The sequence below is a fragment of the Schistocerca cancellata genome, chromosome 9 (assembly GCF_023864275.1).
Source record: "Schistocerca cancellata isolate TAMUIC-IGC-003103 chromosome 9, iqSchCanc2.1, whole genome shotgun sequence".
NCBI classification, from domain to species: Eukaryota; Metazoa; Arthropoda; class Insecta; order Orthoptera; family Acrididae; genus Schistocerca; species Schistocerca cancellata.
In genome coordinates, this window is record NC_064634.1 from 256,717,158 (window position 1) to 256,732,940 (window position 15,783).

Here is a 15,783-nt window from a genome sequence, read left to right on the forward strand (position 1 = left end):
GGTTGTGAAAATTTTATTGAAAGGGTTTGAGAAGTAGAGCTAATCTTATGCTGTTGCAGCATCATAGTGACAATAGAAATAATAATGGCAAACTAAGTGCATCACGGCTTCTCACGTTTTATAATAGTGTTTTTGTAATTGTTGTTCTCCAGAGCCTGCATTTCCTTAATACTTCATACAAGTCTCGTGACTTAGCTGTGTTACTAATTGCAATACAAAAATATACAGAAAAATAGAACTAATGGTAAACACCGATAAACTGTTGGTTGACATTCATATTAATTAACCATCTTGCCTGATGTTTCAGAGCGCTCGTTCCTTTGCGCGTTTGTTGAATTGACACAGCAGTGCGTAGTACGTGTACGATGCATTCACCAACTGTAAAATAAGACCAAATTTAAGAAAGTGGCAAAAAAACTATAGGTATACTAATAACTACAATTACTTATTTTCAGTCTGATTTCATCCTCAGAATATTATCCTGCAAACCGGATAACATATTTTTGTATTTTCTGAGAGTCTACATTGTCTCTAAATGCTCTAGTTTCTATGTGTTTGATTAGTGTTTCACATTTTATTAAATAACATGTGTTACTCTCTGCAGGCAATAATACCACATATGAAAAAACTGAAAAATTTTTGATCTTTCTTGCCATGACGATGCAAACCATTACCAGAGGAGAAACGTAAGTATATCACTTTCAGTACAGAAAGCACTGTTATCACCTGTGCCTCTTGCCGTTATCTTATCCATAGGGTTCCTGGTTTCCAAGTAGCTATATGAGTTTTATGCAAACAGAGACTACTTTGTCTGTTCATGATTGGCTTTTGTCCAAGTAATGAGGTATGCATCAGAATAGTCGCTAAACGATATCCAAGAGCATAAGTAATGCTGAGTATAGCATGAATGGAAGGTATCAGTTGAAAAGGAAGACGAACTCATTTGTACATATTCGTGAGTTTATTCACCTCAGGATTTCACTGGCAGTCAGTAAAAGAATTAAAAATAAAAAAATACTTGTTTTCAATGCAGTCGCTTGAGTAGGAATAAAAGGATAATGTGTTCGTTAATGCTAACAGTTATCATGTATCCATGTGCTGCAAACTGATTCATTCCAAATGATTTCGATAAAAGAATCGTTCAAATGATCTATGGAACATGTTGCTAACTGCACGACAAAGGACTTGGAAGACCAGCTGAACAGGATCGATAGCTTCTGCAATAGAAGTAATAAAGTGAGCATAAAAAAATCTAAACAGGGATAGTGGAGTGTAGTTGTATTGACTCAGGCGACCCTCAGACAATTAGATTAGGAAATGAGGAACTAAAAGTGGTAGGTGAATTTTGATATTTGGGCAGAAAATGGACTGACGATGGGCGAAATCGTGAGTAATTTGAAATGGAGACTGGCAGTAAAAAGATGAGGAAGTACTGAATCAAACTGAGCAAAAAAATAAATTTATGTCACAAGCTGACGGACCCAAGGGATCCGTTGGCAGGACACATAGTGAGGCAACAAGGAATAGTCAGTTTGGTAACTAAGAGATTTGTGGGGAGCAAACTTTGTAGAGTAGACGAAGACTTGACTACAGTAAGAAGATCTATTTGGATTCAAGTTGCATTATTTACACAGTGATGAACAGGCTCACATAGAAAACAAAGAAAGTGTTATATAATTGCAGCTGTACACATTTCTGTGAAGTAGACGTTCCAGTCTATATAGCAAGTGCCATATTCCGACAGACTAGTCTAAAGCACACACATTATCTCACTCTAATTTTTACCGTAATATTGGGGGTACACAGTAACTAATGCAAAACATTTTTTTCTGAAATTAAGTTGGTTTTATTCAGGATTCAAATACACCATATTACTCCCCACTCTTCTCATACAAGACCCTATTTTTCAACATAATCTCCATTCAAGGCAACGTGCTTACCCATATTATTAGAAGATGTTGTATGTCCGAATGTTACCACTCAAATGGTCGGTGTTGGAGCCAAAGTCTTGCTGCATCAGAAACCTTCCGGTCATCCACTTACTGATTCCCGTGGCGTACATCCTCCATTAGCCGAAACAGATGGAAGTCTGAAAGTGCGAGACCAATCATTGCAGGAGTCATAGACCTGTGCGGCAGATCGGCACACGCGAGATCGGACGAGTTTGCACGACTTGTTGTGCTGATAGCAGAGGCATAGCCCTGTGGCTCGCTGTGCTTTTGTTCACCTCCAGGTCTCCGTACACATTCTGCAAGCGCCTATGAATATCTGCGATGTTCCGTTTTTCCGCCAAAAGAGGCGCAGTGTCAGCTCTCTGGTTGGAGCGCACCTGCGTTACGGTCGTCATTTTCCAGACTACGTGTAAGGCCACCACCTACGGAACTTCATGAAACTGTAAGGCCAGAACTGCGAGTATACCACGATGTCCCACCACAAATTCCATATTTTTCAATCGAAATTTTTCAAGAAAAATAGTTTGACCAGCATATGTGTCATGCATGTGTAAGCCTACATATTCATATGTGTTAAACTCCAAACTTCAAGCCGACTGCTGTGGCCGAGCGTTTCTAGGTGCTTCAGTCCGGAACCGAGCTCCGTTACGGTCACAGGTTCGAATCCTGCCTCCGGCATGGATGTGTGTGTTGCCCTTAGGTTAGTTAGGTTTAAGTAGTTCTAAGTCTAGGTGACTGACGACAAATGTTAAGTCACATAATGCCCGGAGCCATTTTGAACCAAACTTCAAAACTGTGTGCTGTGTAGTAGGAACAACTGTGTCTTTATTTAAACAAGCACCAGGCCAAGCCCTCCCCCCCCCCCCCCATTACACCATTTTATCCGCAAACTTTATTTATAGCTCCGCCAAGCCATGTGTAGCAGTGTGCTGTACCGGGGTGATAGGTAAGACCCCACTACTGCAACTAAAATACTGCCTCACAGCAGACATACGAGTCCGACACGACACCAACCAGGTAACTGGGCGTCATGTCAAAATTTGCCTGACAGCTAACCAATAGGGATATTGCACCAATACAACCGATTCAATAGCCTAAAGGAAAAAGCGGAATAGTAGTGCCGATTTTCACCACTAGTATACTGTTCATGATGTCTCACAACCTGCGACATGGTCGCAAATGGAACAGTGGCCCGAAAATGTAGAATAAATTTCTTTTATTTCACGTCTATGGTCACAAATTTGTAGGTCCTCAGACTACCGATTTCGGTCAGCAATGACAATAATCAGATCCTTTTTATAAAATACACGTCCAAATATATTCTAGCCACTATGGTCTTCAGAATTAATTATCACTGCGCAGACGAAGCTAACAAACTGTTTACCTCCGCAGCAAAAGTAACCCATGACGTACGGAGCAAGAAGGACATAAAAAGCTGAATATCTCTGGCAAGAAAGGCATTCCTGTCCCAGAATAGTCTACTGGTATCAAACGTATGCCTCAATTTTATTACCTTTGGTTTACGACTGTGTGCGATAATGAAGCAAGGACTGTGAGGAAAACGGGAACAGAGGAGAATCGAAGCATTTGACGTATGATGCAACACAGAATGCTGAAAATAAGTAGGATTGATAAGGTAACGAATGAGGAAAACCTCAGCAGAATCAGTGAGGAAAGGAATATGTAAAAAGCACTGACAGGAAGAAGGGACAGGAAGGTAGGTCATATTTCAGAAATCGGAATATGGTTTGCATGGTACTAGAGCGTAAACTGTAGAGGCAGACAGAGATTGAAATATAACCAGCAAGTAATTAAGGACGTAGTTTGCATGTGCTACTCTGAGGTAAAAGAGATGGCACAGGACAGGATATCGTGGCGGGCCGCCCCAAAACAGTCTGACTGTTAAGAAACAAATTCAGGTCAAGAGCTCAATGTAGTGTTACATTATGAAAATAATACTGTAGGATTGTGATTGATCTGAATTATAGCGGGGTTCAACACAAATAACTGCAATGCTCAATTCTCAGTTGCTGACAGTGTTCCTGTATTGTAGTGTAAGAACCATATAAGAGAGTACTACGACTGCACTGACTTTCAGAAACCTGATGCATGGCAGCAAAACCATGCAGCGTGTGATATCGCACTGTGTACAGATTATATGGAATTCCCTGATGTATCCTTACATACAACACCTATCAGGCGAATGCAGAAGAAGTCTCTGCTATGAATTTCTGTATGTTATTCATTTCTGATATTCCAACTCTGTAAACCGTTGAGCATGGTAAGGTCATTACGATGACACCAGAATACTTCGGAGGAAACCTTTGCTACGAATTTCGATATGTACACACCATGTACAACGCATCTGGTTCATCATTACATAATGTTGTTAGAGAATTCTGAGCATATTTATATATGTTTCCATGAAATAATACTTTAAACAGAATGAAAAGAGTGAAAGTAATTATTTATCTCTCTCATCTCTATCTCATTTCGTGAAAAACCCTGAAACATATAGAATAAACTACACTCCTGGAAATTGAAATAAGAACACCGTGAATTCATTGTCCCAGGAAGGGGAAACTTTATTGACACATTCCTGGGGTCAGATACATCACATGATCACACTGACAGAACCACAGGCACATAGACACAGGCAACAGAGCATGCACAATGTTGGCACTAGTACAGTGTATATCCACCTTTCGCAGCAATGCAGGCTGCTATTCTCCCATGGAGACGATCGTAGAGATGCTGGATGTAGTCCTGTGGAACGGCTTGCCATGCCATTTCCACCTGGCGCCTCAGTTGGACCAGCGTTCGTGCTGGACGTGCAGACCGCGTGAGACGACGCTTCATCCAGTCCCAAACATGCTCAATGGGGGACAGATCCGGAGATCTTGCTGGCCAGGGTAGTTGACTTACACCTTGTAGAGCACGTTGGGTGGCACGGGATACATGCGGACGTGCATTGTCCTGTTGGAACAGCAAGTTCCCTTGCCGGTCTAGGAATGGTAGAACGATGGGTTCGATGACGGTTTGGATGTACCGTGCACTATTCAGTGTCCCCTCGACGATCACCAGTGGTGTACGGCCAGTGTAGGAGATCGCTCCCCACACCATGATGCCGGGTGTTGGCCCTGTGTGCCTCGGTCGTATGCAGTCCTGATTGTGGCGCTCACCTGCACGGCGCCAAACACGCATACGACCATCATTGGCACCAAGGCAGAAGCGACTCTCATCGCTGAAGACGACACGTCTCCATCCGTCCCTCCATTCACGCCTGTCGCGACACCACTGGAGGCGGGCTGCACGATGTTGGGGCGTGAGCGGAAGACGGCCTAACGGTGTGCGGGACCGTAGCCCAGCTTCATGGAGGCGGTTGCGAATGGTCCTCGCCGATAACCCAGGAGCAACAGTGTCCCTAATTTGCTGGGATGTGGCGGTGCGGTCCCCTACGGCACTGCGTAGGATCCTACGGTCTTGGCGTGCATCCGTGCGTCGCTGCGGTCCGGTCCCAGGTCGACGGGCACGTGCACCTTCCGCCGACCACTGGCGACAACATCGATCTACTGTGGAGACCTCACGCCCCACGTGTTGAGCAATTCGGCGGTACGTCCACCCGGCCTCCCGCATGCCCACTATACGCCCTCGCTCAAAGTCCGTCAACTGCACATACGGTTCACGTCCACGCTGTCGCGGCATGCTACCAGTGTTAAAGACTGCGATGGAGCTCCGTATGCCACGGCAAACTGGCTGACACTGACGGCGGCGGTGCACAAATGCTGCGCAGCTAGCGCCATTCGACGGCCAACACCGCGGTTCCTGGAGTGTCCGCTGTGCCGTGCGTGTGATCATTGCTTGTACAGCCCTCTCGCAGTGTCCGGAGCAAGTATGGTGGGTTTGACACACCAGTGTCAATGTGTCCTTTTTCCCATTTCCAGGAGTGTATATAACTGATATTACTAAAGCACAAATGTTAACAAATACTCTTTAAATGTTCACGTATTCCTATAAATATACATTTCAGAAACGCATAAGTTTGTGAACTCTCTATTTGCTGCCACGGTTAAAGTGGAAAAATGACACTGTTCAGAACTGGCCCTGAGGAAAGTGCGCTGCACCATGGGCCATAGATAACAGCGTGAGTGACAGCTGTGGAAATGTGTATGGGCGAATAGACGTGCAACTGTGGAGCAACTGAGCTTCTAGGTGAACCAACGCAATACCAACAGACTCTAGTTAATAACCGTTCAGCGAAGGTTGCTGCGTACGGGACTCTCCAGTGGGTGCATGGCTTATGGACCCATGCTGGCTAGTGTTCACCGGCGATGGAGGTTGGAATTTGGGTGCCAATACCGCAACTGGACGTTTAATGGGTGCCAGCAGATGGTCTTTTCACGTGAGTCACGCTCGATGCTCCGTTGGACAGATGACTGTTGGTGTATACGGCGTCAAACATCTGAAAGCAAACACCCTGCAACAGCCGGGAGGTGGGCACTTTATGGTCTGGGGAGTGTTTTAGTGGCATTCCCTGGGTGAGCTGCTAATTCTGGAAGTAATAATGGATCCACAAAGCTAAACATCCATCCTGGTTGACTGTGTTCACCCCTACAAGCAGCTTGTTTGTTCCTCATCTTTGTGGCATCTAACAGCAGGATAATGCAATGTGTGACGTAGCTCACATTGTACGTACATGGTTCAAAGAGCACGAGGATGTGTTTACTGAACTCTCCTGCCAACCGAACTCCTCACATTAAAATCCAGTCGAGTATATGTGGAATCAACTCGACAGGACTTTTCGCGCCATGGATCCTCAGCCAAGAAACCTAGCCCATCTGGCCACTACGCTGAAATCAGCATGGCTCCATATCGCCGTCAATACCCTCCCGAACTTCACTGGTTTTTTTCCTGCGCGTCTCACAGTCGCTCGCGCTACACTAGATGGTTATTCATGCTTTTGATAGATGGTCACATTAATGTCACTAGACAGTAAATGTGTGCATCGTTCTACGTGCTTAGCTGTTACATACTGATGAAGACGTGACTCCTGATTACCTGGCTGGTGTTGTGGCGTACTCGTATGTCTGCTGTGGGGCATTAGCAGTAGCAGCGTAGGGGGTCTTGCCGGCCGCCCGGTACTGCTCAGCATTACACACGACCCAGCACGCTTGAGTACAGCTGCGAATGACGTGATTCCGTGACTGCAGTGGCGTCGGGGGGGGGGGGGGGGGGGCTATGGAGGGGAGCGAAGAACCCAAGACACTGGTGTTTATTTGAATAAGGAAATGATTGTTCCTACTATGCAGCATATTGTTTTAAAATTGGGCTTCAACTTAACGGAATAAGTAGGCTTACAATTCTGTATTACATCAATGATGTGCAAACTTAAACACTTGTTTAAATTATATTGGAGGGGACTTTTCTAATTTAGGACGTACAACAAGTGACCTAAGCGTTGTAAGTAGCCCTACTGGTCCCTTCAGGACTATGTGCTATGTAGTAGGCAAGTTACTTTCTTTTGTCCAAGCGTCTTGGAATGTGACATCATACAGCTACGCCAGTGTCCAAAATCAATCATCTCGGATTCTGACGTAATAGAGATGTGCCACTATGCCCTGGTCTCCGTGTTCAGTCATCGTCTTGGATTCTGACATCGTAGTGGGGCTGGACTAGTATTGCACTACTATGCTCAGCATACCTACTTCCACAAGCTTGATGATGTGACATCTAGTTCTGAATTTCCTGGTAATTTATACTGAGGACAAAAGCCCTACTTCCACAGTGACGTCACAGGATTAGATAGAAAACCCCATTTCTTTTAATTTCCTGATGTTTCACACACAGGGTCGTTGGAATTTGTCAAAGGTGTGAAGGGGTGGAAGTCTGAAGTCTGGGGAAATATGATGACTTATAGGTGACATCAGTGATCATATCATATATTCCCACCTTCGTACCAGAACTGTCACAGCCCACCAACAAGTGTGGTGTGATACATGTCAGAGGAGTTGTAGGACCATTGATTTTTGAAGGAAGAGTGACATGTTTAAAGTACCTTACCATGTTGAAGGTACAAACTGAATTAGATCTTCGCCAACTGTACCAAGATGAAGCTTGTTTTCTTAAACGAGACGGTGACTTTCATATGACTCGCGGCACTTTCTGGATGAAACAGTTGTTGAGATGTGTATAGGCCAATAAAGAAGTGTTGAGTTTTCATCCAGATCTACCGATCTAACGCCGATTAATTCTTTTTGTGGGTAGCTCTGAAGGACCCAGTACACGCCGAAAACCACGTATGCTGGATGACATATGAGAGGTGATTGTGATTACATGTAAATTCTTTCTAATAGCAACTATGACACATGTCAGACGTTGTATTGTTCCGGTGAGAGGCAGTTTGGACATCTTCAACCTTAAAGCACTATAACAACATTGTGAAAATCTTCATGCTTTAAGATTCATAGTTTTCGAGTTACTGAAGTTCAGACAATGTAAGCCCTTGTGGGACACCAGGTACACACACTTGTTGAAACGACTCGTGCGACATGTAACGTGAAATGGATGTACTAATAATCATAAAGTTTCTCAGGTGAGCCGATAAAAACTAATCAAGTTCAATAGTTGAAATAGCTCGTGCAACACCTATTGCAAAATGGTTGTACTAACTCAGAAACCTTCGTTGGAGCACGCACAGCAACAGCCCAAAGTTTCATCGCAATTCGGTGAATTGTATAGGAACGCACAAGATAGAAACACAGAAACGATAATTCACTCTCCACTCATTCCCTTGGCGGTAAATTACCTTAAATCCGGATTTTACTCCACCAGATATAGCTCTCACGCACTTACTTAAGTACTAACCGAGACAAAAGCAGGCCTGTTGATGGGGTAGAGGTGCCCGGCCGTGAGCACCAGCGGCTTCTGCGCGCGGCTGATGAGGATTCTCAGGGCTCGCTTGAAACTCTCACTCGCCTCCATCCATGCGCAGCTGTAAGCCGCCGCTGACACAGCCTCGGCCTGTTAACATTAATATTACTGACACGACGCGATTGTCTTTCAGTTAAAAAAATAAATAACAGACAAAGCCAAGCTCATACTGACACACTTTTCACCTCACTGGCGATATATAAAATCAACAAGTATTAATTTTGTCTTATGATGATTACGGTAGTATCAGCTGATTAAATGTGTAAAGGCGATTGTTGTTGAAAATTTGCCACACATCAGTGTATGCTAGGTAACTGCCTTTACCTGTCTTTCTGGTTACATACATAACGTTCAACATGATTCTTGCTATGGAAACTGTGAAAATAGGGAATAAAGTTTTCATCATTTTTCTACATGATGCGATGCTTATTTACAGACTTTTACTGTACTGTTCATTAATGACACTCATCCTTTACGTCCTGTACATTATTTATATATAAGCAAGTAATTCTTTTTCAGAAAAGCTTTTCTGATTGTTTACAGTCTCCGTTTTACATCCTCTCTATATCGACCATTGTAAGCTGATAAATTATTTTCTGCCTGAAATGGAAAACTCATCTGCTGTTTTTCAGTCTCATTCCCTAATCCGATTCCATCGGGATCGCCTGATTTAATGTGACTACTACACTGCCGGTCGGTGTGGCCGAGCGGTTCTAGGCGCTTCAGTCTGGAACCGCGCGACCGCTACGGTCGCAGGTTCGAATCCTGACTCGCGCATGGACATGTGTGATGTCCTTAGGTTAGTTAGGTTTAAGTAGTTCTAAATTCTAGGGGACTGATGCCCTCAGAAGTTAAGTCCCATAGTGCTCAGAGCCATTTGAACCATTTTGAACTACTACACTACATTTCTCCTCCTTTTCTTTTTTCTCTTCTTTTCTTTTTTTTTTCAATTTCTGCTGACGTTCAACTTATTACCTGATCGTAACACACTATCCGTTCTGCTTTGCCATTTCTGACAGAACTGTAATTTCGTCAGGAAACCTTAAACTATTTATGTCTTCAGCATGAACTTTGTTCTCCTCCACTCCCGTTGTTTGATGAACAATTTGCATAGCATGGGGAATAGACTCCATTCCCGGTTACCACCTCATGTACACGCTCTTCGACTGTGGTAACTGCAGTCTGAATTCTCTAAATGTACTAGGAAGCCATTCGCTCCCTGTATTATCTCCTTGATAATATATCCAGTGAATACTGTCAAAAGCTTTTTAGAAATCTATAAATGCTGTAATGGAAATACGCCTTTACCAAGCTATCTTCTACGATAGTTAATGACTTAAGTACATATTGCTTCGCCCTCTGTTCCTACATTTCGCGGCATTACTGATCTTCACTCATGTAATGATCTACTAATTCGGAGAGTAGGAGATGCAAGGTAGGAGGTGAGGTCCTGGCGGAAGTAACGCTGTGAAGATGTGAGTGGTGCGTGGGTAGCTCAGTCGGTAGAACACTTGTACGCGAAAAGCAAAGATCCGAAGTTTGAACTGCTAGGAAGTTTCTGTTTACTGATTGTTCCCTCTTTCTGTTCATAATTCGCCTTAAATATGTAGCAGCTATGTGCTATATATGAATGCATGACAACTCATATTCTAAATGAATTGTTTACCTCATTCTTACAGGAATAATTTCTTGTTGTATGTTTTAATGAAATCCAGAAGTAAGTCGCAGAGCATGTCCCAAGAATGAATTCAAGGAGAGGATGTTCAGAACACATTAGTGCTAGTAGTGGATCGGTGAGCATATGGGAACAGTTTTTCAGTAACTGATAAGGGGTGTCATATCGCATGGATAGTTTCAGGTTACATGTGAGACAGTTGACTGAGGTGTATTGAAAGTCACTCTCCGCTCCCCCCCACCTTCAATACCTCTCCCCTCCCCTTTTGAGGCCTGTCCATACTATTTTCTGTGGTACAATCAATGTCATACCTCCTCTCTCCTTCCCCTGGACCGATGAGCCATAAGATCCCATCCCCCCTCCCCCACTTTTATGAATAGAACAAATTTGGCAGACTGTGGTCTGGCTTTTACCACCTAGGATGAAGATGCATAAAACTGAAATCAACGGCTACTTGATTGCGTTATTATACTTTCTTTTTCTCCTTGAATAGCTCCTATATTTTTGGTGCCAACGCCAAATACTGCAGCGTGTAAACCAATCGTTGATTACCATGCTTCAAACCAGAAGCGTTGTTGGAATCTGTTCTACTTCCTGATCGACATAACAGTTTTATGTGATCTGCAGGAGTAAGTTTTTTACTGGGCTGGATTTTAATTAAGCCTATTACTAGATATATCTCAAGAAAAATTTGGCGTTGAACAATGTTTTGCAATGATTTCAATCTTTTTGAAATTAACAGAGTGCCCTCTGGACAGTCCACAGATGCGGCCGTGTTGTCTTCCCTTTTAGATTCTGTTTTGGGGGATCTAAAGTTGAAGTGCAACAACAATTACTTAGACAATGTATTCATTTAGAGTGCAACCTTTGTTGATTATTTAGAGAATTTTAGGAAGTTGTTGGGATATCTGAGTGAGGCGGGATTGATAGTTAAGCAGTCTATCGAAAATTTGGCTCAGAGTAAAATCTCTTTGGCGCATATGTTACCGTCTGTGGGGCTAGTATACATCAGGACGCACTCAAGCTCCGTATTGGTTTCTGTTGCCCAATGACATGAAGTGCGTTGCACGATTCATAGGCATGGTTAACTTTCTCAGAAAATGTATGCCTATTGACGCCCAACTTGTGGTCCTATTTTGTCATCTGGGTCAGAAAAATGAAAATTTCCAGTGAGGAGATGGGAGATGTTCAGCAGGGGGACTTTTATACCTTGAAACTAGCGTTGTGCAGTGCCCCAGTAGAGGGTGTTACAGACTTAAACTTGCTGTTTGTTGTACAGACAGACACTTTAAATTCTGGTTTGGGGCAGTTTTTTTACAGGAACGTGATAGAGAGGTGAGGTCTCTGGCTTATGCTCCTGAGCCTCGTCAGCTGCAGAAGTAAATTATTCCGTTTATGATTTGGAAGCTTTGGTCGCCGTCTTTGCCCTAGAAAGGTTTAAGTTTAACCTGGAGCATGACAAATTTAACTTAGAAACTAATACTCAGGCATTAATTTGTGTCCATGCTAGGTCCCACAAAACCGGAAATATTGACCAATGGATAGTCCGAGTATCTGCCTTTCAGTGATTTTAAATTTCCCTTGCGTAAAGAATATTCCGTAGTTGTTACGGGATTGCATCCAGTGACGTCGACTTCTTGCCACAATATTTCGGCTGACAACCATTCAGTCATCTTCAGGCAAGTGCTTTTACTTGTGACTGCTAGTTTTCATCGTTGCCACTATACCACAAAATTGACGTCAAGTCACATGTGGAAAGGTAATCACTACATGAGCGACCTGCATCGAGTTTCACGCCGTCTTTCAATATTGCTTCATCTATGGCACGTAGAAACATGCATAACGGCGGTTCGACATGCACGTTGGTGTCGTAATGCGTGCCTGCATAGTTGAGATTCAGATGTCAAATTAATTAAGTCATCACTAGACGTGTCACTAATCATAAAATGTTTCCTTTCTGCAGACATAGAAGAAATCAACGGGTCCCACTCCTTATCCAGTTGAAAGCTGTCATCATGATTAATAACATCTTCCGTCAATCGTATTTGCACTGACTCCTTAATAATTGTGTACTAGAAGGATCTCTTCGAGGCCAAGATTTCCATGGCAGAAGTATCCCTAGAATGTTCTCTGGACATATAATACTCGGCCATTGCGGACTTACTGGATTGCATAAGGCGAGTGTTGCGATCACGGTCAAAGGATGTTTCAAGTATTGTACGTGTTGTCTTACCAAAGTAGGTTTGCTACACTGTCAAGTTATTCTTTAGTTTCCAGCCCTCCGCAATCCCTGGTCGTTCTTTGCTGAACCGCCAAAAGCGGAAGATTACTTTCACATGAAGTTTCCTTAGGATTCTGCCTGATTTCGACGATATATTACCGAAGACGGGAGGAACGACCTGGACTTGCTCGTATAGGTTTCTTCGTTCTTAAAGCTGCGATGGCCTGATGTAGAGAGACTGCAGTTTCTTAGAACACAGGTTGCAAGGCTGTCTCGATCAGACAGAACGTGTGCCTGTTGCAACGACGTTCGATGGCCTCCCATAGTCTATGCCGGGTGTTGGCAGCGGGACACCTGCATTTACTGGTCTGTGGATGTGGTCTTAATGTATATGTACTGACACAACGATCCATCAACTTTCCGATTGACCAAGAAGTCTAGAAACTACAGACGGCCGCCCTTCTCCGCGTCTATCGTAATTTGGATATTCTGATGGATTGAATTCAGATGCCTCAAAAAGCGTGGCCGTCTTCTTCAGCGTGCGGCCACAGTACAAATGCGTCTTCTGTATATTGCCAGAAGACTTTTGGCTTAAGGTCGGTAGAATCAAGGCCCTCAACTCAAAGTCTTCCGTAAGAAAGTTTATTACCAGTGGGCGGCTCCGTCACTTTCCTGGGAATATGCACTGTTGAATAAAAGGTAGAGTGAGGAAAGGGTATGACGAAATAGCGCCGTTATGATAGCTTTGAACGTACTGCTGATGAGTGACATTGAATCCATGAGGGGGACCTTACTAAGGATGACACATCGTGGAAATTCACTAATAGGTCCGATGTAACGAGTCGAAGTTACTTCAGTCTATTAATAAAGTCACAAGAGTTGCGAATACGATGCGAGCAGTTCACCACAAAAGGTCTCAGTACAGTGCCATGCAGAAACTTTGTGGAATCTGCCTTTCAGGCTGAAGCAATACCTATCCGGGATGTGCAACATCAGGTCGCCGATGCACCTAGTCGCGTATTTCAGAGGAACGTTCCGGAATCTGCAGACGAAGCCAAGGCCGTGTATTCTGTGGTAGCTGCAGTAATTCTCACTGACGTTGCTTTACTGCTTTTTGATTTCAAGGTCAGACAACTACAAGATAGTGGTCTGGGCGGAATTCAGTGAAAGCTGGAGGACGGTAACTTGTTTGATGTCTATTTCCTGCAGTAGGGAGTACTGTGTATTTCGGTACACGTTACAACAGGAATCTCAAAAGCTGTCATACTGAAAGCTTAGTCCCTGCTGTCTTTAGTTACTTTCATCATTCATTGTGTAGAGCACCTGGGGCTTTATAAAACTAGGATGCATATAAGATAACACCTGACCTGGGAAAGAATGACTCAAATATTAAGAGATTAGTAGGTCAATATCAAGAATTTGAGACAGCAGTGTCTAATACTAACACCAGGAGAAGTTTTTGTTAATCCACCAGGGAACATCAGCCACTGGATCAATTGTTTCGTGATTGTTTGGGGCCTCTCCCACCTAACAACAGTGCTACTAGGTACATTTTATTGGTGTTTGATGCCTATATGAGGTACGTGTGTTTGGTCCCTAATAAAGGAATGTCGACCACCGTTAGTATCCAGCACTTAAGTGTTATATTAACCAGGCCTTGGCAAGTGACCGCATTAATTAAAAAAACGTTCGTTTTAATAATGATATTTCTCATGTGACGATTACCCCGTATTATCCTCAGCCATATTTAGAGGAACATATTAACAAAAATTAGAAATCCCCATTAATAATTTACCGTTCTCGTTTGGTTATGTAGATTGGCTTAGTCTTGCCTTTGATACTGCCTGCCATGAGGCACATAAGATGATGGCTGCCAGACTAAAGTTCACGTTCTTCCTTAATTCACGACTGAGGAATTTGTTCCGTTGAATGATCTATGACCAGTGTGTAATAACGTTGAGGATATCCAGGCTAAATGGGAGACGGCGAAAAATAAAGTTTCTCTTATACATTAGAGAGATCCGTAGGTACAATCAGGGATGGGGGGAGGAGAGAGAGACACTGTTTCAATGAGAGTGGGGTATGATATTTATGTGAAGACTTTCTGGAGCTAAGTAAGGGACACGGAGGATTATGGGGAAAATGCTGCCCTGATATCTGTGGCCTCATAAGACTGTTAATAGTTTGTCCTGTGTCAGACATTAAAATGCATAAGAAAATCAGGTCATATTTGAGTCAGCTGAAGTCAGGTAGTGCCGAAGCGAAGCTCGTATCTAATGAATGAGCTCCTACTCCAGCTTCCGATTTCATAGGAGAAGATTGATACCTTCATATCGATATATTGTCAGCTAGCGTCGCTACCTTAAGGTGAGGTGTGTGGAGTTTCCTTCGCATGTCGCAGAGGCCGCAAGTTCTGGATGCGCGGTGTGAATGATAGGTTTTGAAAATACACTTTGCCAAAGAGTCTCCTGGCAGTCGTGAGCACATTATCACATCCACTCACAGTAACGATTGTCATCTTGGAAAGTAGACGGTTTCTTTGTGTGTGGATCTGGTTATGTGATTGATAGCCACGTATAAATTCTTTCATACGGTGTATCGAGGTTCTGATCCTGCCACAAAAGTAGTTGATCGAGGTGTACCTTCTGTGAGATCATTGTAGCAGCTATGATCATCATCCAATGGAAGTTCAAGGTAAGCTTCCATCAGCTGAGTTACTTCGTGACAGCTCTTAGTTGTACCAAATGAGTGGACATATCACTTCTATGGGTAATTCTCGACAGTTTTCATGCGAGGTCTACTGCCCCGTCATTTACGTGTCGACGAAAACTGGTTCTCTGTTTGATATTTAGAAATTAGATCTCAGCTATTGTGGCCGGTATGTTAAATTTACGTGGTCTTTTGTTTAAGATTCCGAAGAGAGTCCCAACAATAACTTGTGCATGTCTATCATTTACTTTCATCTGTAATAACTGCACCGCATATGATCTTGTCTATAATTTCTC

At 43.4% G+C, this 15,783-nt stretch overlaps 1 protein-coding gene across 1 annotated transcript in view; it reads right to left on the reverse strand.

Annotated features, from left to right (window-relative positions):
• Positions 1-303: 303 nt before the first annotated feature.
• Positions 304-15,783, reverse strand: part of LOC126101338 (odorant receptor Or2-like) — a 62,176-nt gene continuing 46,696 nt past the window's right edge. Inside the window, exons 5-6 of the mRNA XM_049912009.1 lie at positions 8,817-8,943; positions 304-378 (exon numbers count right to left, since the gene is read on the reverse strand). Coding sequence (XP_049767966.1) covers positions 304-378; positions 8,817-8,943 — 202 coding nt within the window. The remainder of the gene's footprint in view (positions 379-8,816; positions 8,944-15,783) is intronic.